At 29.7% G+C, this 25,695-nt stretch overlaps 2 protein-coding genes across 7 annotated transcripts in view; one reads left to right on the top strand and one right to left on the bottom strand.

Annotated features, from left to right (window-relative positions):
* The first annotated feature begins 4,107 nt into the window (after positions 1-4,107).
* Positions 4,108-16,528, top strand: LOC107446592 (sentrin-specific protease 8). 3 transcript variants are annotated; one of them, XM_043049671.2, is made up of 3 exons: positions 4,108-4,483; positions 5,815-5,901; positions 13,633-16,519. In XM_043049671.2, the coding sequence occupies exons 1-3, from the start codon at positions 4,381-4,383 to the stop codon at positions 13,731-13,733; spliced, it is 291 nt and encodes a 96-aa protein (XP_042905605.1). In that variant the 5' UTR covers positions 4,108-4,380; the 3' UTR covers positions 13,734-16,519. The 3 variants fall into 3 exon arrangements, 2 of the variants coding, with proteins under 2 accessions (XP_042905605.1, XP_042905603.1); XR_011637044.1 differs by lacking the exon at positions 13,633-16,519 and having other exon boundaries at positions 4,332-4,471; positions 5,815-5,944; XM_043049669.2 differs by lacking the exons at positions 4,108-4,483; positions 5,815-5,901 and adding an exon at positions 7,659-7,764 and having other exon boundaries at positions 13,633-16,528.
* Positions 16,522-25,695, bottom strand: part of LOC107446586 (Ig-like and fibronectin type-III domain-containing protein 2) — a 95,104-nt gene continuing 85,930 nt past the window's right edge. For all 4 annotated transcript variants that reach the window (XM_071182472.1, XM_043049675.2, XM_043049673.2 and 1 more), the window contains exons 22-26: positions 25,485-25,636; positions 22,812-22,941; positions 20,856-20,897; positions 19,513-19,694; positions 16,522-18,702 (exon numbers count right to left, since the gene is read on the bottom strand). In XM_071182472.1, the coding sequence (XP_071038573.1) occupies positions 18,622-18,702; positions 19,513-19,694; positions 20,856-20,897; positions 22,812-22,941; positions 25,485-25,636 (587 nt within the window). In that variant the 3' untranslated portion in view covers positions 16,522-18,621. The remainder of the gene's footprint in view (positions 18,703-19,512; positions 19,695-20,855; positions 20,898-22,811; positions 22,942-25,484; positions 25,637-25,695) is intronic.

Here is a 25,695-nt window from a genome sequence, read left to right on the forward strand (position 1 = left end):
TGAGATTTTAAATCTGTTATTTCTTCTTCGACCATAAATAGCGTTATTTTAAAACCTGCTGATTACCTATAGTATAATTAAATTTCAATATAATGCATGGAAACTGTTGGTAGTTTTGAAGTTTACATATTTTCTTGGCAAACTTCAGTTTTTGACGGGTTTTTGATGGTTTAAACCAGTATTATACCCTTGTCATGTCAAAAACCACTTTTTGACGTCAAAAACCCAACCCTGCTCGGAAGGCTAAGAAAAAAAAGACTTAAATTTTCTTTATCATCTTCTTTTTCCATTTCAAAAACAAAATGTATAAACAAAAGACAGTCGATAATTATTTGTACGTTGTAAAACAAAGAATCATACATTGAAAAATACAAATGAACATACCAAGTTCAACAAAAAGTACATTTCATTTCATAAATGTTTTCATTCATTAACTTTAAAGTAAATTATGAGTTTATTTATAATTAATTTCTAATCACATAACTGCTCACGCTTTACATTTTAGTAACTTCGTCATTATACATTTTATAATACATTTAGAAGGCAAAAAAAATAAATAAATGACTGAAATAAATATTCTCATAACCATTCCTGTTATTCCCCGTTTTGATAATAATCAATCAATATTTCTCATCATGTAATATATCTTGTGTTTATACTTAGTATATATAAACTTGTGTATAGAATATACATGAAAAGACTCATTTACCTTTAAGCGAAATTGGATCTTTTTATGAAAAAAACAGATAAAACCACACAGACTAGGTTTTTTCTTAAAAAAAACTGAGTTTTTGCGAACCCTGATATGCCTATACATCATACATGCATACAGATAACATCTGTGCATACTTGTACACAACACAATGCATTCATATACAAAATAACATTTTTGCAAGCATACAATGTATATACATACATTCACATAGATATTATATATGTATACATGCATACAAATACTGTATTTACTTGCATACATTCAAAATATATAAAAATATCCATGAACATATGAACACACATTTTATGTTTACATATAGTATGTAATCATTTTTGATTATACGTAGTCACAATTGTAATTATAATTACATGTAATTATATATTTTGGCTATTTGTAATCAAAATTACTTGTGATCTTTTATAGTTGTGGTTACAAGTTATGATTACTTGGAATTATGCAAAATTGTTTAGTTGTAATGAAAACCATGGTGAATTGTTATAAATATTACAAGTAATTGAATTTTGATTACATCTGTAATCAAAATTATGACAAGTAGTAATCATTATAACAAGTAATTACTCTAATTGAGAAATGTAATCTATTACATTTTTGCACAACCCTGATACAATTTATGGCTATTGGCTATTACAATTACTATTTATTATGGGTCAGGGAATGCATGTGCAATGTTTAATTTTTGATGACACATAGCTGAATCCCCTCAAAATTTTCAAACTAAGAACAGAGTTAATAGAGTTTTTGATTTTCAATATAAAAATACTGAAAAGGTAAATTTCCCTAAAAAGAAATAAAATAACTTCAGAGCAACTGCAATAATTAATAAATAAAAAAACACTCAGTATCACCTGAAAACGTTTTTATCATGTATCAAATACCTATCACAAAAAAACACAAAATTACATACCATTTTTGGTGAAAATAAAAATTATTGCAGGATAATATATTAAGTTTACTAAGTATTCACAGTTCACAAGCATCATAATTAGCTTTGAGGAACATACAAAAGTCTACCTCATAGAATTTTGCAGAAAACTCTATGAAACAAAAGATTCGTATAATTGAGGATAAGTCATCAAATTTTTAATTCAAATTATAAAATTATCAAAAAATTTTCTGGTTTCAGATTTAGTAAAAAAATATATAATTAAAAATTTATCAAACGAGACAAATAACTCTCGTAAGAACATAAAGAATCTTAGCAATTCTAATCAAACCCTGATACAAACTAAAATTTAAAAACATATTAATAAAGACAAATTAGCATTGATTTAAAAAGTGGTTGAAGCATTGATTTAAAAAGTGGTTATTTTGAGTAAAATGCAACTTTTAATGCCACACATTAGTCACACTTCCTTCATATTAAAAAATAAATAAAATAACCAGAAAAATTTCATCAAAATATGAGTAGATGATCTATATGTTCAACAAAATACATAATATAAAAGAATAAAATAATATGCAACACCGAAACTTACCAATTTCTAACTACCATCCCTACCGAGGAATCATAATTGCAATTTATTTAAAACAATTAAACCGATATTTCACTGGTAGGTTTAAAAACTTAACTTTGTATAATAATAACACTGTGACAAACAAAAATATTTGGCAATTTCATAAATTTCCCACCATTCACACCTCTACAGTCAACTATCGTCTGCTAAATGAATGTTTGTGTCGCGGTTTTCGATGAAGTTGGGTGTTTCTAAAAAGTAGAAAGTTTCTGCACTAAAAAGTTGTTCGTAAACACCAACATTTTTCTATGTATTTTCTCAACAAAGAAAACTCAAAAGTTCAAAAGTTTCTGATGCCGCATCACCTAAATTTAAATGATTACATAAATTTCACGTGACGAAATCAATCGTAAAATACAGTACAAAAGCAAAACCTATTTTAAATCGTAATCGTCATCGTATATCTCCCTCATTTTGATATTTTTCTTCTTTATCGCTATAAAATTAATAGCTATTGTTATTTATGACATTGCATTCTTGATTCATATTATGGAGTTTTTTTTTTGGTTTTTCGCAAAGTGATTATTGTTAAATAAATTAATAAACATTAAACTAATTTAACTTGCAACCGTATCTTCAATGCGCCTGAAACGGAGTGTCTATTGCACCGATTATCGGCGCAGTAAAATTCATTTTGCTATCTTACCGATCAAATTTTTAACCAATCATGGAGCGTATCTGTCCACGTGACCTCCGATTTTTTTTTCAAAAATAATTTAGCTCTGTTTATCGTAGTCAAGGCAGCTACAATTTTGGTAGCATCTTGATTTTCTTCATATGAAGAATAACAAATAGCCATTCATGAATTTGAAAAAGAAAAAAGGACGATCTTCTGGAAGAGAGAAGCGAAAACTTTACAAAATGCTTCAAAGAAATTTAAAAAATTTGATAAGGCTCCGCTGGAATTGAAATACACATGGTGGAAGAATTCATTAAAAAAAATTTACAGATAACAGTCGCCAATCCATGTAAGTAAATTTTGTATTGTTTAATTAATTTTTAAAATGTGTTATTTAAAATGAATTACTTAAAATGTGTTAATTGATTAGCAACATCGTTCCTGATGTCACCATGTCAATAGTCACTATACACCTTGTAAAGAACAATTTAACACTCTTGTTTTATATGTTCTCTGACCTGCTATCTATTATTTTATATTGTGTCTGCAAGCCCTTATAGAGTTTAGTTTATACATTTTTTATACGTAGTTTGTTTAAAAAAAAATTTNATAGCAAAATGCAACTTTCAATGCCACACATTAGTTACACATCCTTCATATTAAAAAATAAATAAAATAACCAGAAAAATTTCAACAAAATAATATCGCAGTAGAGTACATGATCTATATGCTAATCAAAATACTTAACATAAAAGAATAAAATAATATGCAACACCGAAACTTACCAATTTCTAACTACCATCCCTACCGAGGAATCATAATTGCAATTTATTTAAAACAATTAAACCAATATTTCACTGGTAGGTTTAAAAACTTAACTTTGTATAATAATAACACTGTGACAAACAAAAATATTTGGCAATTTCATAAATTTCCCACCATTCACACCTCTACAGTCAACTATCGTCTGCTAAATGAATGTTTGTGTCGCGGTTTTCGATGAAGTTGGGTGTTTTTAAAAAGTAGAAAACTTCTCCGGCACTAAAATGTTGTTCGTAAAGACCAACATTTTTTTATGCATTTTCTGAACGAAGAAAACTCAAAAGTTCAAAAGTAACTGATGCCGTATCATATAAATGTAAATGTTCACATAAACTTCACGTGACGAAATCAATCGTAAAATACAGTACAAAAGCAAAACCTTTTTCAAATCGTTATCGTCATCGTATATCTTCTTCATTTTGATATTTTTCTTCTTTATCGCTATAAAATTAATAGCTATTGTAATTTGTGACATTGCATTCTTATTTTAAGTATATTATGAAGTTTTTTTGGTTTTTCGCAAAGTGATTATTGTTAAATAAATTAATAAACATTGAAATAATTTAACTTGCAACCGTATCTTCAATGTTCTTGAAAACCAGAGCAGGGTACAGTCAATAAATTACATATATTTTTTTATTAAATAATTCCATATAACGTATATATTAAAAAGCTTAAACTTTATATTAATGGATTCTGCTCCTTCTTTACCTCGTAAAGCATTGTTCAAAACACAAAGAGTTACATCCAAGCATTCACAAACAGCTGAAGCATCATCAGGTAACTTAGTTGGTAATCAAGAGAGACTTCTACATTTTTATGTGTTTTTTCTTTTTATTCCTGTGACGAGATTTTATAAAATTTAATTAAAATTAATTTTTTGATAAAGTGTGTCCGGCAATTTTTAAGTTACAAGCTATGATGAAAAATTGCATTTTTAAGTTTTCTTACGCCAGCGTTGTTAGATCAGCGAGAAAGTAATTTCGAAATATATGTTATTTTAAAAAGGTATTTGTAAAAGGTATATTAAGGTATACGGTAGTTATAAAAGGTATATATTTTTAGGTATAAATATCCTGATGTATTGAAAGTATTGATTTTTACTTAAATTTGATACATTATATGGAAAAATAATGATTCTGTCTTCTTACTTAATTGAAATTAAATTTCTAAGTTTCATTAAAATTAGATTAAAAATTTCTTGAAAGTTGTGGACTTTCTTTAACAATTAGTTTATTGCCATATTTGCAGTTCCAAAATACCATTCAATAGGAAATTAAAATTTAATCTTTCTGTATAAATAAATATTCATTCTTTATTAGCATGCGTGGCTCTGTACATTCAGTTCTAAATATCTCTTAATATATATGTATGCCAATAAAAATGTGGTTAGATAGAAAGAAAAAAAATCAAGTGCAGTGTGCGTTTCCGTGCTTTGTCTGTCTCACCACCCTTCTGAATTTGACTCGAGGAGGTGTACCCCTTCCACAGACAAAAACTAAACTAGATAGAATATAAAGAATGTCAGAAGAGCTATTAGTAGTAAATAGAAAAGTCTATTTTTTTTAACGGAAAAAGAAAATTCAAAAAAAGCTTGTGTGAGCTTTGTAGAGGAATGATTTTGATCTGTTGAAAATCCTTTTAAGCGAGATTTTATTAAAAAGGGTTGCATACAATTCATAATCTGAGATAATTTAACATGGGAATATGCAATTTTTTCTGGATCAGCAAAAAATCATGTGGAAACGTACAACGTAAAACCAGAGTTCCACTGTATGTACAATTTTTGGGAAACTTATTTTAGGATTTCTGTTTTTGATAATATAATCTTATTCAATAAATAATACCAAGAAACTGAAGCAGTAAGATAATATCTGATTAAAATTTTCATTCACTTCAAAAACATATAAATAGCAAATAACAGTTGTTACGTTTCAAGTGCTTGTGCCCAATTTATATTCCTATTCGTGTCTGGCAAGTCTAGAAAACCAGCACCTATTTTTAAACATTTGAAGCATATCAACTATTATTTCCCATTTATATATTTTTGAAGCAAATGAAGTTTTTAATCAGGTAATCTAATTTTTTATTCATCTTAATTCATATGGATTTTTAATTTATAGATTATGATAAAAATGAAATAATGAGCAGCAAAGCCAAAGTGCAATTTGAACATGATCTGGGAGTAAGTTTGAAATCATTTGACAAAGGTGAGTTGAATTATTATAAAAATTAAATTGTAGTTAGTTATATTCATCGCTAGGACTGGGTGATAAATCAATGTATCTCAAAATATCGATTTAATGCATTTATCGGCAGGCCGATATAGTGACTTTCATTTAAGGCAATGCATCGCAAATTTGGTTAAAGCTATCGATATAAGACGATTCTTGCGATATAACATGCCAGGGTCCTTGTCTACACTTGCGCTGTTACTGTGCTGGGTACTTGCGTACTAACACCACCGCAGCAGAAGTTGTGCTTATGTGCCAATAAAGAGCAATCCTGTTGTTTGCTGATTTTTGACGCCATATTTTAGTGTTATGAAAATCCGTCTTTAGGATTTGCTAAGAACGGAACAAGATGCAATTTTATTTTTTTAGTAGCGAAATATTTTACCAAAAAAAACGAAAATTTACCAATTCCCATGACATGAAACTTTATTTTGGTAAGCGTACGTTTTGGAAATGTAATGTAAGACAGTTTTTTTTTGTCCTATGCCTGTTTAAGCAGTGGTGGTGTGATTGTTCCTGTTTTTCAGTGGCGCCATCTATGGCCAGGAATTTGACTTCTTCCACGCCATTCACGCAACCACAACCCGTTTATAGGGCAGATCACTTTCACACACAAAGGAAAAAGGACATAGAACACACAGAGAGAGAAAGAAACATCCATGCCTTGCCCGGGATTCGAACCCAAGACCTTTCTGATGCAAGGACAGTTCCCTGCCCTTTACACAGGCCGGTCAGCATATAAGACAGTGTGATCAGCAAGTGGGACTTAAAAAAAGACAACTGGTTCGAGGGAAGCAGAATTCCATTTTGTTCAGCTTTGGGATTCATATACTGCTGGTGCAAGGAGTTGACGTTGTTTAAATTTTTTGAAAAGCAACTTGATTTATCGGATAAAACTGTTATAAATTGGAGCACTTACATGGGGAATTATGTATCTTGGGTATGGAGAATAAACCAAACAAGAAAGTAGGTGGACCTGATTGCATTGTGGAAATGGAAGAAAGTTTGTTTACTAACCGTAAAATTAAATGTGGTTGAGTATTACCCAAACAATGCAGAGGTGATTGTGCTCCGGAAATCTTAGGTCCAGAAGTTTTAAGAAATCATCGATCGCATTTATGTATAAAAATTCTTGAATAATTTTTTTAAAAATATTAGAACTAGGCAATGGCACAGAATAGATCAAGATGGCAAAAACTTATTGGAACGGTCTTGGCCTGTCATAGGCTGTAGTGCCCAAGAAGAAGAATTAGAATTTATACTTGGCATCTTTCATTTATAAATATTTTTTCTGGTAGAATAATAAATGTGAGGAGAGATAAAAATAAACTTATACATAATCATTCATTTAAATTATGCTGTATATAATTTATTTAGAATTCAATGTTTTAAAAATATCAATGATTTAAATTTATAAAGACATTATGCGTCTTTAATTATTTTACTCAAGAAATTTTCCGGATTTTTGAGTTGGACTCACAATCACCCCTGACNAGATAATATCTGATTAAAATTTTCATTCACTTCAAAAACATATAAATAGCAAATAACAGTTGTTACGTTTCAAGTGCTTGTGCCCAATTTATATTCCTATTCGTGTCTGGCAAGTCTAGAAAACCAGCACCTATTTTTAAACATTTGAAGCATATCAACTATTATTTCCCATTTATATATTTTTGAAGCAAATGAAGTTTTTAATCAGGTAATCTAATTTTTTATTCATCTTAATTCATATGGATTTTTAATTTATAGATTATGATAAAAATGAAATAATGAGCAGCAAAGCCAAAGTGCAATTTGAACATGATCTGGGAGTAAGTTTGAAATCATTTGACAAAGGTGAGTTGAATTATTATGAAAATTAAATCGTAGTTATATTCATCGCTAGGTCTGGGTGATAAATCAATGTATCTCAAAATATCGATTTAATGCATTTATTGGCAGGCCGATATAGTGACTTTCATTTCAGACAATGCATCGGAAATTTGGTTAAAGCTATTGATATAAGACGATTCTTGCGATATAACATGCCAGGGTCCTTGCCTGCACTTGCGCTTTTACTGTGCTGAGTACTTGCGTACTAACGCCAATAAAGAGCAATCTTCTGTGCTTATGTGCCAATAAAGAGCAATCCTGTTGTTCGCACACAGCAACCCCGTTGTTTGCTGATTTTTTATGCCATTTTTTAGTGTTACGAAAATCCATCTTTGGGATTTGCTAAGGGCAGAACAAGATGCAATTTTATTTTTTTAGGAGCGAAATATTTTACCAAAAAAACAAAAATTTACCAATTCCCATGACATGAAACTTTATTTTGGTAAACGTACGTTTTGGAAATGTAATATAACACAGTTTGATTTTTTTTTNTGTTTAGGCAGTGGGGGTGTGATTGTTCCTGTTTTTCAGTGGCGCCATCTATGGCCAGAAATTTGACTTCTTCCACACCATTCACGCAACCACAACCCGTTTATAGGGCAGATCACATTCACACACAAAGGAAAAAGGACATCCATGCCTTGCCCGGGATTCGAACCCAAGACCTTTCTGATGCAAGGACAGTTCCCTGCCCGTTACACAGGCCGGTCGGCATATAAAACAGTGTGATCAGCAAGTGAGACTTAAAAAAAGACAACTGGTTTGAGGGAAGCAGAATTCCATTTTGTTCAGCTTTGGGATTCATATACTGCTGGTGCAAGGAGTTGACGTTGATTAAATTTTTTGAAAAGCAACTTGATTTATCGGATAAAACTGTTACAAATTGGAGCATTTACATGGGGAATTATGTATCTTGGATATGGAGAATAAACCAAACAAGAAAGTAGATGGACCAGACTGCATTGTGGAAATGGAAGAAAGTTTGTTTACTAAGCGTAAAAATAAATGTGGTGGAGTATTACCTAAACAATGGGTGTTTGGTGGTATATGTAGGGAAACAAAAGATTCGTTTATTGTCACTGTTCCTAGTAGAACTGGTTACTTGTTTTTTTTAGTCTCCTTTATTAAAAATTTTTTTGTTTATCTTGCCCAAGCTTGTTCTCTCTCTCCTGTTGGTCAACTAGCTTTGTAATGTTCATAAGTTAGATTGTAATGTATCTAAATTGAATGTAATGTTTTTAAATCAAAAGTGTAGCAGAATGTATATATTGTTTGCATTTAGAAATCTGTTTTTTAAGGGGGAGGAAATCACCTCATATATACGAACCTAGATTAAAATACATTAGTATTGAATTTGCTAGATCTCTTAATTTTCAAGCAATCCAAGAAAGAAAAGAAAAACTGGGAAAATAGTTTTGTGGGTTGGCGAGCAGCCGTGAGCCTCTTTGTTACCTAAAAATTTTGTTTATCATACTTGCAAACATCATGACTTCTTCAATTTTTATCTGGTTTATATAGAATTTTGTGAATGTTTATCATTTTTGATATCTGATTTAGAAAGAAATCTAAGTTTATTCTTTGATTAATTAAAAAACAATAAATGTAATAAAAAGCTCATTTGTACAACTCGTGAAACCTATTTTATTGAACATATTAAAATTGTATTAAAAAAGGAAAAATTGAATTTATCATCATTGAAAAATGTCATCTAAAATGAGTGCTGAATCTNATGTACAAACACAGTATCTAATAGAGTTTTATTTTAATTAACAGAAAATTACTTTTGCGGGGGTCGATGGAGATTTCGAAAAATTATATAGGGGTCGATAATCAAAAAAGTTTGTCGACCCCTGTTGTAATGTATCTAAATTGAATGTAATGTTTTTAAATCATAAGTTTAACAGAATGTATATGTTGTTTGCATTTAGAAATCCATTTTTTTAAGGAGGGGGATCACCTCATACATACAAACCTAGATTAAAATACATGAGTATTGAATTTGCTAGATCTCTTAATTTTCAAGCAATCCAAAAAAGAAAAAAAAAACTGTGAAAGTAGTTTTGAGGGTTGGCGAGCTGCGGTGAGCCTCTTTGTTACCTAAAAATTGTGTTTATCATACTTGCAAGCATCATGACTTCTTCAATTTTTATCTGGTTTATATAGAATTTTGTGAATGTTTATCATTTTTGATATCTGATTTAGAAAGAAATCTATGTTTATTCTTTGATTAATTAAAAAACAATAAATGTAATAAAAAGATCATTTGTACAACTCGTGTAACCTATTTTATTGAACATATTAAAATTGTATTAAAAAAGGAAAAATTGAATTTATCATCATTGAAAAATGTCATCTAAAATGAGTGCTGAATCTCATATGCATTAGTGCAAGTATTTATTAGCATATGTATTTGATTTTAACTTATAAATTTAGAACAATGTTAGCGTACGCTTAGTGTGCGAAGACACAAGTACAAAAAATTAAACAACTTAATAAATTTTGATCTTGTGATAATGTTGTCAGGTATTAAGATCCAATCTTAATACTTTGAGAAACTAACCTAAACTTTGTTATTTTGCCAGTTCAGACAATATTTTAAGTAACAAAAAGCAGACACAAAAATGTACTTTTTTTTAAAATTTGAATTCTTGACTCTCAAAATATAACGCGTCGTTTCAATCTGAAAAATAAGGTCCCATAGTTAATTCATGTAAGTTAAGCAAAAGTAAGAATTGCTGAATGTTTCACTTTTTATATATTTTGCCTCTGTAATTGTTTTAGGGAATCTAAAACACTATAAACTCTACTCGTTTGTTCTATTTGAAAAATTCTCATTCATTACTTTTAGTTAGTTCCTTGATCATTGGTCTAGTGGTTACTGTACTAGACTACGGGGCCAGTGGTTGTGGGTTCGAATCCCACTGTAGACATAGATATACCTTTCTCTCTCTGTGTTCTATGTCCTATGATTGTGTGAATGTAACCTGCCCTATAGACGGGTTTGTGGTTGTATGACATAGGCAACGCTGTTCCACCGTCATGACTTAGCCACAGGTGCCTACTGGGTAATGATAAGAAAATGGCAATTTTGCCATTTCTAATGCCAACAAGAAACAGGCTCAAGTGCCCGCCATTAAAAAAAAAATTATAGTTACTTAATTGAATAAGGATCAAAACAATTTTGAATTTTCAAATATGCAAATATTTACATCATTTAAACAGTTAATTGACAAAATCCAAAATATGAGCAGTCAGTTGTGTAGTTCTTTCAAAATAAAAGTTATAGTATATGACTTTTTGTCATTTTAAATGTACTTAAAATACAAATATATATATCTTACCATTCAAAAGATTCTCAATCAACATTTAAAAATCATCAAAATTTGTGTGGTGATTTTTTAAGAATGCAAACTAAGAATAAGTGAAAATTTCATTTAGTTTCTCTTTTTTTTTCTTTTCTTTTTTTCTTGTGTTTATGTATCTGTAAAAGTTTATATATTTAACATTCTAGACTTTTTTCTCACAAAAAAAATAAAATAAAAATAACGAAAACATATCAATCCCGATTTTAAGAACGCAATCTTGAAATCTACACAATATTTTAAATTTAAAAATATACTTTAATTTCCTTTTAATATTGCATACTTTAATAATAATGTAATATGGTGTAAACAGAAGCTGATTAAATCTTAAATTTATTTTAGCTTACTTTTTTTTTTAGTAAATAGTTAAATTATTCTATTTAGTGATATTTGTACTTGCAGTGAAGGTATAAAGCAAAGCAATTTATTCTGTCCTTTCATATTTTTTTTAAATCTACCTTAAATCTAGTTTTTAGTTTTTTTTTCTTTATCTTTTTTAGTAGTTAATAATGAAGGTTCTACTACTAATGAGCTACAATAAATTTTAATACTGTGATATCATTTGAAATGCATTGTTGTGATTTATTTTCAATGGGATGACCCGGGGTAATTCACGATCACTCTGTTTCTGGGGTAAATAATGATCACCTAAGTTTTATTTTAAAAAAAATTATTTTTTTTAAAATTTGAGACATGGACAAGAATGCTTGTACACTTTACTAAAGTATAACTACATTTGCTTAATAATAATTTTTTGTTTAATCTAACAAAATAAGTATCTTTTAAACTACTTTCTGTATTTTCCATTTCAAAGATGGGTTTCAAAATGTGCATATTTCTGCAAAGATCCCCCTCATTCTCTTAATAATAAATACTTTGAGTTACTTTCTTTTTCTTTGATATAAAAGTAGTGTAAACTTTTGTTTAATTGTTTCACATCAACTGTAAACATTATAATTGATTATAGGAAACTATATCAAATGTTTCCCCCTACAGATGGGGTAATTATTGATCACTGGGGTAATTCCTGATCATTGTAATTTCTTCTTATAGATAGTATATAAAATAGCTTATAAATAGCTAATTGTCTTTTCTTAAATAACAGTTCATATTTATTAAGTGGAATTTTTGTTTTGAACAAAATTTGTTTTTAACTGTATACAAGACTATTCTGATTTGCACCATTTCTGGTTTGTCTTACCTTGCTTCTATCTTAATTTTATGTGTGTACATCGTTAGAATAATTTTTAAGTTTATAAATTAGCCTAGTATAAATATGGTGAGAAATTATAAGCCTAAAAAGGGTACTAAGCTTCTAGAAAACAAAATTAGTGAATTTCTTTTAATGATTGAAAATGAAAATTTCAGTGTGAGAGCTGCTGCCAGAGCTGTTGGCGTACCTTACTTAACTTTACACTTTCCCTTAATGAAGTTAAAAAATCCAGCAAGAGTAACCCATGTGGGAACTCTCTTATATTTCAGAAGAACATGAGAATGAGTTGGCTGTTGCCTAAAATGTATGGCACAATGCAAAAATTTTTGAAAATTTAAAGCGTTAATTGTTTTTCTTGCTTTTAAATAAATTGTTTTATTAGCTGCTTAAACATATCTTTTGGGTTTATTTTTTGATCTTGATGTCTTATTTGTTAATTACCATTATATAATTATTTTCAAACAGCCCCTTTACAATAAAAACTGGTGATCAGTAATTACCCCAGAAGTGCAGGAATTACCCCAGAAATGATCAAGACCAGGGGTAATTCCTGATCACTAAAAATTTAAAATCTTTTAAATTCCAATTAGATTTTCAAACAAAAGAAGTTGTAATAGGACTCATCTCATATAGCCTCAAACTTCCAGTAAATATTAAAATTCTATTTTGAATAGTTTTTTCACAAAACAGATGTTTGCGTTTTTTGATCAGGAATTACCTCAGGTCACCCTAATATTTAAGTTTCAGTTATACTTGTAAAATTTTACTAATTATACACAAAATTTCCTAAAGAATATTTTTTAAAAAATCATGATCCCTGTTTTAAAAAGAAATTGTGTGAAAAACTGTTTTGATTCTTTAAATAGTTGCATTGATATGGAAAAGCAAAAAAAAAAATGAAATAAATATTATGGAACCCAATTTTCAGATTGTGACTCCTTTAACCATATTCATTTTAATGTCAAGAAACTAAACCTTGAAAAAAAAAGTGTTAATTCAGAAAATGTTCATTTTTGTATCTAATTTTACAACTTAAAATACTGTCTTCAAAATTTATTAAGTTTTTTTTTATATATACACTGTTGAATTGTATAGATATAAATTTTAAATCTCATAACTACGGTAAGTTGGTGCAGTAATTGCTATCCTTTATTTCATAATCTTTTTCATTTTTATAATACATGATTTATTTCTTGTAATTTTGGAATGTTATATTAAAGGATTACTAAATGATGATAGTATAATCTTTAATTTTAGAGTTGCACCACCAAAGATTAGAACAATTAAGACATTTGGCTGAGAAACTAAAAGAAGATGCTTGGATGTATCCTGATTTAGAAACTAAGTTGGGCCTTTGAGCTTTTCTATCACCATAGGTAAAAGTATGTCATCCTGTGATCCTGTCATACTCAGTTATGAGAACAGTTTGCTTAGGCAATCAGATGTAGAACTTTTAAATGCCACTAACTGGCTGAATGATAATATCATTGCTTTCTGGTTTGAATATCTAGAGTATGATATATATAAAGATCACAAGGATGTTTTCGGTTTTGTTTGTCCCCAAGTCGTCCAATACTTGAAGTTTGCACCTGCTGAAGAAGTTAAATCAACAATTGATGGCCTGGAACTGAATAAAAAGCAGCTTGTTTTCTTTCCCGTAAACGATTGTCGAGCGCAAACGATTCCAGGTGGTACTCACTGGAGCCTTCTTGTATATAAGTCCAGTGAGAATTTATTCCAACATTATGATTCATATTCTTGTAGCTCTAATTTGAGTGTAGCAGAACATTTAGCTGAAGTCCTCTTTCCTTTTCTTCGGAATTCTTCGACTGCAGGACACTCACCTAATCTGCAAGAAATGGTTTGTGCCCAACAGATGAATTCTTACGATTGCGGTATGCATGTTATCTGCAACACAGATGGTCTTTGTAAGAAATACCTGAACAATGACCCTAGATCTATATCTGAAATTGTGCCATCAAGTCTTGTGTCCACGTCACGTGGGACATTGAAGGATCTAATTTATTCTCTTAAGAAATGACATTTTATTCTACTTTTTTGTGACAATTTTCTTATTGTTGTTTTAAAGTTGGTTACATTATTGGCTTCAGAGAATTATATTTTATTATTCTACATTCGATAGAGTTGAATTCTAAATCAGTTAAATTGAGTTTGTTCTTTAAACATTTGATTTGAGACTGTGGTACAAATTGATTTTACAAAATATGCAGATAAATTTTATCAGTGGTTTTAATTTGAATCCGTTCATTCAAATGAAACCCATTGATTTTGATCCAAATGTATTGATTTGGTTTATTTTTCATTTTGTCCATCTGTAATCTGTTATTACTGCAAAGCCTTTTATGGTAAGGGGGAAAATTACTTTTGAGGGGTGCAATTAATTCAATATTTATAATTGAATTATAATTTAATTAATCTTTTTATCCTCTGTGCTTTAGAAGAGTTTAAGGAACATAAATTCCTGTAAGCCTAGTTAAGTTAAGCAACATTAAAATAATTATTCCTTAGTGTAATAAAAATAATGTCAATTTGCTTAAGAATTAAAAGGCACGTTATATGTATAATGATTAATTGAAATTTTACACTCTTAAAGTTTAGTAAAATTAACGGTGGTTTTTCAGCTTTGTCTATAAAGCTAATTTTTTTTCTCTAGGTAAAAAAAATATAAGATTTAAATCTTGTAATGTCTTTAATACATCAGACTTTAAAAAGCAAACATTAAAATTGAAACCTTAACTAAATTGAAATATGTTAGAGAAACAGTTATAAAATTTCTCCAATTACTTTTTGATTTGAAAGTAGATGACATTAAAGAGTTGCATTTAACCCCTGAGCTGCAGATTATTCACCTCTATACATATTTCAAATCAGGTTCTCAGGAAGATTGATTCTCAAGTAGAGTACAGTAGAACCTCAATCAATCCTTTTTATTGGACCATTCATTGTGATCGATAAATACTGGAAAACGATGAATGTGGATCAACCTTGAATTATCAAACAATTACTTGAAAAGTAATGGACTTGAAATAAATAAATTTATATAAAATTATTTACTTACATCATAAGTATTCATGATTTAAATAATATAATATTCATGATTAAACACATTTATTTATTCAAATTATTTAAAAATTTTGGTTTGAACACTATCCTCTCTTTAATGTTTTGACATTTGTAACAGAGTGCTGTCCATTTTCTGTAAGTTCACATGAATACAGAAGTTTCTCTTTGTTTCAAAGACTTAGATGTTTCCTGTAAATGTTGGCATTGGTTGTGGTTTTTCTCCCTTCATCCACAATTTTTCAGTTACTTAACCATTTTTTTAACTGACAACACCACAAGCTTATTCAGCTATTTCTCTAAACTATAATTCTCATCTTTTTTATCATTAGCTTTTAGAATTGTTGTTTTTCAAGATAAAACGAGCTTGAATTTTTTTTCAAATGTTGGTAAGAGTTCTGAACGTTAGACACAGAAATTTGGAAATGATTTAAACTAATATTATCAACATTATAAGAATAACACTTGTGGTGGGACAGTTAAAACAAGACAATACGTACAAGAAAACAAAAAACATGGGAATAGGGGGTTCAAGGTTCTACTGTATTGTATTTCCTTTTAATTTTAACTACCAGTTGTCTTTTAAAAAACCTAATCATTTGCTGTATAGTTTTTACAATTAGAATATGTGCTTTTTCTTAATTCTAAGTCATCTTAAGTAGCTTTATGAAAATATGTATTTAAGTTGCTCTTTAAAAATAACATGTTTGATTTTTCAGTCCCTTGTCACTTAAAATTGTAGAATGTTATCAGCTTCTGAAGTAGAATAATAGTGTATTTATTTTTTTCTATGAAGTTACAGAATCTCCGTCCTGAAGTAGATATTCTTTGAAATTTTGTATAGTACATTGATGATTAGAGTACTGTTAACTTCAGAACTAATGGTTGTGTTTAAACTAATATTTCTTACTTTGCATTAGTTAGAGTTGATTGTTAAAATTTATGATGATAGAAAATACACATTTTAGAGCAATCTAAATCATATCCTATACTGAGTTTAAAGATTTACTAGAGTTTAACATGACAAAGTAACAATGAAATAAATATAATAAAGACAATTTCAGCTGTTGTATATTGTAGTATATTTATTTACATTCAACATTACATTTTTATTTCAATTCTTTACATTTAAAATCAATTGACATGCACATAGTACAGTTTGCTTGCAATAATAAAATACGAAGAGATTATAGATTGAGTGAAAATATACATTTATTTATGTATTGAAGGCACGTGATAATTAATCATACTTAATGACTAGATGTGTATGATCTGTTTCATTAAGGTTTTAGTGATTATTTTAGTTAGATGAAAGCAGGGGTGCAGAAAATTCTCAGAATTTAATATTTCCCCCGAACACAGTTTTTTCGGTTTGAAATTTCCCCCAAATTCAACCACTTTTTTTCTCAGTTATAATAATTTATTCAAAATATTTTTAGAGAAAGTAAAGTTAGTTAAGTTTTTTATGATTTTTTCTTTAACAAAGGAAGAAAAAAAATTTGATTTTGCTCAATTCTTGAATAAGCTTTCACTTGTGTTTAAGTAATTGAAATAGTAATAATTTATAAAAGTAAATTTTCCTCCAGACTAAAAGTCTGGAGGAGTTCTCCTTAAAGCTGCACTATAATTTGTTTCGGTTAATAAAGAAAACAAAGGAACATTCTTAAAGTGTTTAAAATAAATGCTTATATTTCTATAAATGACTATCTTCCTTAAAAATTGAGACCTAAAATTTTCCTTAATCTGACTAAATGTTTACTAAACCTCCTTTGTGCAAGCGAACATATTCTGCACCCCTGGGTGAAAGTACAGATTAGTATTATAAAATTTCAGAATTGTTTTAAAAAAATTTTTTTCAGTTAAAATATCAAATCACTTATATGCAATGCTTTAAATATTTTGAATAAATGCTTGAAAAAAATATTTTTCAAATTGATAGTTTGAAATTCTTTTAAAACTTATTCTAGATAGTTGTTCACATTTTATAAATATAGAAGAGTTGATGATTTTTGCTATTTATTTGTTCCATCAATTTAAAAAAAATAAGATACTTGTTTAATTTTTGTCTGCATTTCAGTTACATTACGTCTATACATACATTTTTAAGTTACAATTTTAATTTTAAAAATAGTTGCACTGCAATGTAAAACAAAACATTATAAACTTTATTTAATAAATGCCATTTTTCATTTTTGTTACATAAATTTAATTAAAAAAAATATTATAATTCAATTTTCGTAGGTTTTTCTGTAACAATCATTTTTAGTCTAAACATAAATTTTTTCATTGAACTGCATTTTAAAAAACTTGCACTGTGGTGCATAACAAAACATTAACCTCTAATAAATTCCATTCTTTTCTGATGAAAGTGCTCAAGTTGTTACTAGTACATTTATTTATTGTTAAAAGCAATTCATGAACTCACAGTAACTCTAAGCTTTCAATTTGATGTAAAACTTATTTCAAGGGGTGTAATTTGACTGTTAAATATTAGATTTATGTTTAACAGTGTTACTAGCCCTAGAATAATGCATTTTTAAATATATTCTTAGATTCAAGATCAGTGCAAAACAGCTTACAAAAAATATAAAACATTGATGTATTAAAAAACTTAGGAATAAGCTTTCCTCTCGATTTTGTTTTATCCATATATAAATTAGTTATTTTTTTGACAAAGTAATTTTAAGACACTAATATATATATTTACAAAGAATTTTTGCTATGCCATTTTTTGTAACACCTTTCATATTCGTCAAACTTCACAACAAATAATAAGATCAAAAACTTCAGTTAAAAAATAAGAAAATAATTAACATATTACTGTATTTTTAAGAGAGTAAGAGTCATATATCAGAATTTTTTCTAAATATCTTAAAATATTTAGTACAAAAAAAGATTTCATTAACATACATATATATACACACATTTATTTAAATGATTCCACATAATAAAAGTATTGTAAAAAAATTAAAAGCATCACAAATATCACCGAGATCTTATAGTGTAAAAATATTTTCAGAAAAATCATTTTTAGTTGTTTATTACAGCATATTTTAATTATAGACTAATATATTTACATTCTAATCAACATTTACATATTTCACATGGGAATAAATGTCTCAACATTTTTTGTATCACTTTACATTACTTAATGTTTTAAGCTCTTTATGTCTGTGTTTCTCTCTTTGTTTCTCCATTATCTCGTTTTGTTTCACCATTGGTTTCAATTGATCCTGGAGTGTTATTCTGTTGAATACGTAATTATTATAAAATTGAAACATGAAGTAATTGAAAAAACAAAGTATCATAGAATTTATGATTAAACAGAGAACTGTTATATTTTTTTAAATTTTATTATAATTCCATTTTTTGTTAGAACGAGTAACTAACTCTGGGAAGGTGCTCAAAAATATGCTTACAGCATAATACATATTTAAAACACAATTTATTATGTAAAAGAAATATTAAAACTGATTGACTGAGTAGCCAAATTATTCAACAAAAAATGAGCACTCAGAAATTATTTTTAAGCACTTTAAAAAAATATAATAATTAGGCAGGGTTGGAAAGTTTTTGACAATTGACGTTTTTTTTTTTTTTTAACGTCATGTGAAAGAGAAACCTTTTGGCATTGTTTTTGACAATTGTCAAAAATCATGAAATTTTGAATCATGTAAAACGAATGTCGTATTCATATGCTATGGGCTGACAATAAACCGAAATAGATTGAGGTTGAATTAATTGTGAAAACGTTGAAGAGAACAATGTGAGCTGTGTCTTTTTGCATAATTCCTAGTGAAAATCAACACAGTAAAGGAAAAATCTCATTTTAAAAAGGAAACTTAAGCACTTTTTGAAAACACCTAATGAAAATAGCACCTTTAAGGGCTTTTAAAAATCGAAAATTAGCACTTTTTAAAAACGCTACGAACCCTGCTAAAATAATTTGTTTTTTAAAAGAGAATAAGGATGAAAGTTTAAATCTTAAATGAGAGAATTTAAAAATAAGAAAAAGACGTTAAAAAAATGTTTTGAGGCTCAGTAGGCATAAATTACCTGTGGAATGTTGTCTTTCATGTAAGTAGGATTTTCGAATGACACTCCGGGTGATATTCCAGGAGGTGGCTTCATTAATTTATTCCTCTGGTAAAAGAAGAAACCTAATCCACCAACCAAAAGCAAGAACAATATTGTGCCAATGATTGCAGCTGTCGTCTTCGCTACAGAGGGTGAGGTATCTGCAAAAGAAATTGTAAGCTTATTTATAATAGAATTGGTAAAATAAAAATTATTTTTTCAAATTAATGTAAATTTTACTATAATTAACAGACTGCCTGGAGTGCAAAATATGAGCAGAAGATAATTCAGACAACCTTGGGGTAATGTTTGGTCCAATTGAAAATAAAAATGCTACATTCTATGTTAAAAATATAAAATAACTTAGCCTTTCGATTTGTTTATTTACAAGTTTGAATACCTTAAATCAAGTTTTTACTATTCAAGTATACTTTGATTTCTATTTGCTTAAAACGCATTTGCTAGCTTATTCAAGAATTGTGTGAGATCAAAGAATTTTTTTTCTACGTGAAATAAAAAATTGCTAGCAAAGAAATTATAACTATTTTCAAATTTACTTTCTAAAATTATTTTTTTTAGAAAAAATTACAACTATTCAAAGAAAGTAAAAATGCTGTAATTTTGGAGAAAATTTCAAACAGAAAAACTGTTCCCGACTGCAATTGAGAATAATAATAATATAAAATATTACCAAACTGTTATATTAATTTTAAGTGCTACCTGCTCGCCCACCCCTAGTTCAATGTTTTATTACATCGTTTTTTTTTTTTCATTGAAGTTGATACTTTCGGTATAAACAAAGAATAATATGTTAATAAAATATACAATTGTAATTTTATGCAAGTACATTTTGTTAATTGTATCGAAATGGAAAAATAATCAACTGTAGCTGGAGAAAAAATAACAGAAGAAATACAATTTGTGCGACTCAACGAGATATCAATAGAAAGTAATTTTCCTCGTTAACATTATAACAGTTCAAATTGAAGACAGCTTTTATTACTCTCGAATCATCCATGCTTATTAGAAATTTCAATATAGTACATGTTAAGATTTATATCTGACAACATCTAATCTCTTATTTTTTTTTTTTTTTTAATTCTCCACCACGCAATAATTCTATTGGTAATATGTTGAAAGGAAATATAACAACATTTTTATTGTGTTTTATTGAAATTTTGAGTTTTGATAGTGATAATGTTTCATTTTACCTGACGAGAATGCTCGTCTTACCCAAGAATAAACAGAGATTTGATCTGATGTGTACGCGAATCAAACGCGCTTAACTGGTTAAAAGAAGAGTAACAGAAAAACAAACTTACAACCAGCTGGTTCTGTAATGATATTTCCATCGCCATCGATACCTAGAAGAAATTGACGAAAATGGTTTCACTTATATTATCACACCAATATTTTAACGCCATTACACTGTAAAAAAATTTTTTACGTGAGAATCTATTAAGACTCTCATGAGAAATTACAGATAATTTTAAATGAGACTTCGAAACTAGAAGGTTCTGCTAAAAAGCAGGAAAATATTTACAGGACCATCAGTAATATTTCAAAAATAAAACTCTTAACTTATTTTCCTGGCACTGAAACTACCGCTCACATCATATTAGGGTGGAGAAGGAAAAAAAATACGTTAGGCGAAAGTGCAAGTCGTTGAGACACCCACTTTTTAGTTGGAGGAATCGAACTCCGACCGAAGAAGTTGTAAGCCATGACTCAACCAACCAAGCCAAAAGAACAATTACTTCAGGGCTCTATTCTCTCTTTAGCCCTGAGTTACTTGACTGTGAATTAAATAAAAATACATTGAAACATCTGAAAGAAAGAATCCTTTTATCTAAATTCTCACAATAAAACCTTTAGTTTTTCGTTACGAGAACCTCGGTTACATGCATTTAAATAAGAATTTACTTAATTAAACTGAGATTTTCATTTTACTCTCTGAATTTTTAAAATGTGTAAAAACATTTTAAAAAAAACATGTTGTTGTCGTAAGCCAATACGGCATGGGGTGCGATTGTCCTAGTTTTCCAGAGACCCCATCTATGGCCGAGAATTCGACTTCTGCCACACCCATACGTCACATCCGTTTATAGGGCGGATCCATTAATTCATCCACAGATCGTAATTTTGCCCTGAACCAGAGATCGATCAATCTCCAATTCAAGGCCGGGATAGCCTGGTCGGTAGGGCGCTGGGCCCATGTCCAAGAGGTCGTGGGTTCGATCCTCGCCGGCCGAAGACTCCCCGTGTAGTAAATGGTGACTGATGGACGTTAAATCTGTCGAGTCTCAAAGTCCTCCATGTTCCCACAACAAATCAATACCTTTGGGGGTACTGATCCAGGAGTTTCCTTGTCTTCTGGATTGGTTCAAAATTACAAGGCTACGGAGTTGAACGTAAGTAGTCGTAAACCCATGAAATTGGGTCGGCTGTTCAACGACGGTTATAAAATAAAATAAAATCTCCAATTCAGTGCTCCCAGAAGTATAATTTGCTGTGGAAACATGGCAGACTTTAAGACCCGACAGATTTAACGTGCACCATTTACTACACAGAGAGTCTTCTGCCGGCTGGATTCGAACTCCCGTTCTCACGAACTTGAATCCAGCTCTTTTCCAACCAGGCTATTACGGCCAAAAAAGATGCATAATTATTCATATAACTTATTATTAGTTTTTATTATAAAAATTAAATTATATGGTGATATATTTTTTTGATCTAACATAGTTTATATTTAATAAAAAATATTATTTGAATTAAAAACTATGAATACCTTAGAATTAAAATTTATTTAATTCAAGATATTGAAGAAAATTTACTGTTTCTTCGGAGGCGGACAAAACAATGCGAACTTTTTGATTTTCACATTATTTTGTACCATCTTTTGTTAAGAGCAAATATTTCATGAAACATCTAAACAAATGCTTAAAACATAAAACGTACCAAAGAAAGTGACTCATACCTGTCCGCTAACGCAATTTCGATTCACTTGTAAGAGAAATAATCATATTTTCGCTTTACTAATGGATTTTCCAAGCAGCAATTACGATGTATTTCCCAAGCAATTAATTCTTTACATGGCTTGGACAATTATTTGTACAAGTCGTATTAAGAATATGATCATAACACGAATATTCAAATTAATATAATTCAAAGGTAAGGAGGATTAAATGCAGATGTAGCTTAACATTTTATGTGGTTGGGTGTTTTGAGAAACATATCGGTTAGTTCAAAGTTATAAAAAAATACAATTATAATTATACCTGTGATGGTAAAAGTCAAAGGCTCTGAATGAAGACTGATACCATAATGATTTCCAGCTTTCACCACAACCTCATAAGTTGTACCTGGTTCTAAATCATGAAGGGCTATGGCTCGATCTTTAGTGTGATTCTATAGTAAGAAAATGAAAATATCTTTAACAACAAAATAAGACATATCTTGTTGAATAGTAATAATTTAAGACAAGACCATGGATTTAATAAGTCTTAATCTATAAAAGTTTCTATTCAATTTATATTGGGTGTAAGAAAAGAATATTGATTATTTTTATTGATAAATAACCGTTTTTTACTATTAAATTAAACAGAAAAAAACTAAAAATGTTTCAAATTTGATTACGTGATATACTTAAATATTTTAACTTTTTCGAATAAGGTTATGATTTTGATAATTCAACTGTTAAATTAAATGGAAGAAATATTTTGAAGCCAAAATTACATCATTTTGTTGATAAATCTAATTAAGGATTTAGACGTGCGATGCAGTTTCCAGTGTATTCTAATTTTTGACTGCTTGTATCCTAATAACAAAAAAACAATTTTCGACGGAGAACTATAAACAGATTTTATTTCTTACTTTTCTTTTAGTTGGGTACCAGACTAGAACTCGTATCGTATCCAGTGCCAAAATAGTCACGGTCAATAGTTTTGGTGATAACTGAGCATTATAACACGCAAAAATCTCACGAAAAAAATAATTAGTGAACAAAATTTTTTTTTGTTAAAAACACTTATAAAACTAACTAATAACACAGACTTACAAGCGAGCTACTCAGCCGTAGAATAGAAAAATCAACGTAAGTGATAAAAATTTCAAATTTGAGATTTTTATATACACTGGTGGACAAAATTAAGAGATGGAAGACATTTTCCCAAATATCTCAAAAAATACTGAATATGAATAAATGAAATTTGGTATGGATATAGCTTATTCCATGATAATAAAGTATGCAAAACAAAAATGAAAGTGCCATTCACTGGCAAGACCTATTGCCAATAAATCAAATGTAGTCTGAACTTAAGGATAAAAAATGACAATAAAGTGAGGCTTGTACAGTGTGTGTTGCCTCTAGTATGGTTTATGGTCACCCCTGACAGACAGACAGCATGCACAACCGGTATGCATTCTGTTAATAAGGGAGTTAAGGAGGACTTGTGGAAAACCCTCCCATTCTTCCACCAGAGCAATTTTTAACTCCAGAATGGTTCTGGGGAGTGGTTGGCGCATCGCAATAGCCCTCCCAAGAGCATCCCAAGCATGTTCAATAGGAATCAGGTCAGGGGATTTGGGTGGCCAATCCATTCGTTGAATATCCTCGCTTTCCAGATACTCATCAACCATGACAGCCCTATGTGGTCACGCATTGTCGTCCATAAAAATGAAGTCAGGGCCAACAGCGCCCCTGAAAAGACGCACATAAGGCTCTAGGACCTCCTGTCTGTACCTCTGCCTGTGTTATTCACAGAATAATTATGTGGAATCGGAGCTATACGCATGGATCTAAAGAGAAATGCTACCAGTGGAATGAATAATTTTTCTGCAAAGAATGAGAGGGAACGCGAATTCCAATGAGCCAATAAGGCTAGATGGGTTATTCACAGAATGATGATGTGGAATCAGAGTTATACGCATGGATCTATAAAGAAATGCAACTAGTGGAATGAATAATTTCTCTGCAAAGAGTGATAGGGTGCACGAATTCCAATAAACGATGAGACTAGATGGATTAGTTATTCACGGAATCAGAGGATCGGACGTATGGATCTAAAAAGAAATGCTACTAGTGGATTAAATAATGTATCTGCAAAGAGTGATAGGGAACGCGAATTCTAATGAGCGAGAAAGACTAGATGGGTTAATCCCAGAATGATGATATGGAATCAGAGGATCGAACGCATGGATCTAAAAAGAAATACTACAAGTGGAATAAATAATGTCTCTGCAAAGCGTGATAGGGAACGCGAATTCCAATGAGCGAATAAGGCTAGATGGGTTATTCACAGAATGATGATGTGGAATCAGAGTTATACATGGTAATGAGGTCTATCTAATGAGAGCATGGATCTATAAAGAAATGCAACTAGTGGAATGACTAATTTCTCTGCAAAGAGTGATAGGGTAAACGAATTCCAATAAACGATGAAACTAGATGGGTTAGTTATTCACGGAATCCGAGGATCGGACGTATGGATCTAAAAAGAAATGCTACTGGTGGAATAAATAATGTCTCTGCAAAGAGTGATAGGGAACGCGAATTCCAATGAGCGAATAAGAATAGTGGATTATTCACAGAATAATGATGCTGAATCTGAGTTATACTAATTAATGTATAAATAAATGCTACTAGTGGAATGTATAACGATTCTGCAAAGAGTGATAGGGAGCACGAATTCCTATTGGCGATAAAACTAGACAGGTTATCCACAGAATAACGATGCTGAATCTGGGTTCTATACATGACTCGATAAAAAAATCTGAGTTATACGTCATCAACAGGGATCTATAAATAAATAAAGCCAGTACGTGTTCATACTGAAAATACGTGACTCATTATCATGAATGAGGAACTATCATTAGTATAAAGAGAGGGGATCGTTAGCATTATTTGATAACAACTAATGAATATTACAATAACGCAAATTATTAAGACTTACTCTGTACATTAATCGAGAACCAATGGGCCTCCAGAATACCTTGTACCACTGCACTACTTTAGGATTTTTCTGAGGCATATCCCACGTTATCTCCAAATCTTTGTGTCCAGTTAGGTGATACTGGATATTCAGAGGTGGGCCAGGCAATACCGCTGAAATACAATATCACAATCATAAATTTCAATGCACAAGGTGTTAGCTAGTCACCGCA

Source organism: Parasteatoda tepidariorum, chromosome 6, assembly GCF_043381705.1.
Source record: "Parasteatoda tepidariorum isolate YZ-2023 chromosome 6, CAS_Ptep_4.0, whole genome shotgun sequence".
Taxonomy (NCBI): Eukaryota; Metazoa; Arthropoda; class Arachnida; order Araneae; family Theridiidae; genus Parasteatoda; species Parasteatoda tepidariorum.

Bases quoted from the DNA above. Each gene is read 5' to 3' on its own strand.
- LOC107446592 (XM_043049669.2), top strand. From the start codon at position 13,760: ATGTCATCCTGTGATCCTGTCATACTCAGTTATGAGAACAGTTTGCTT.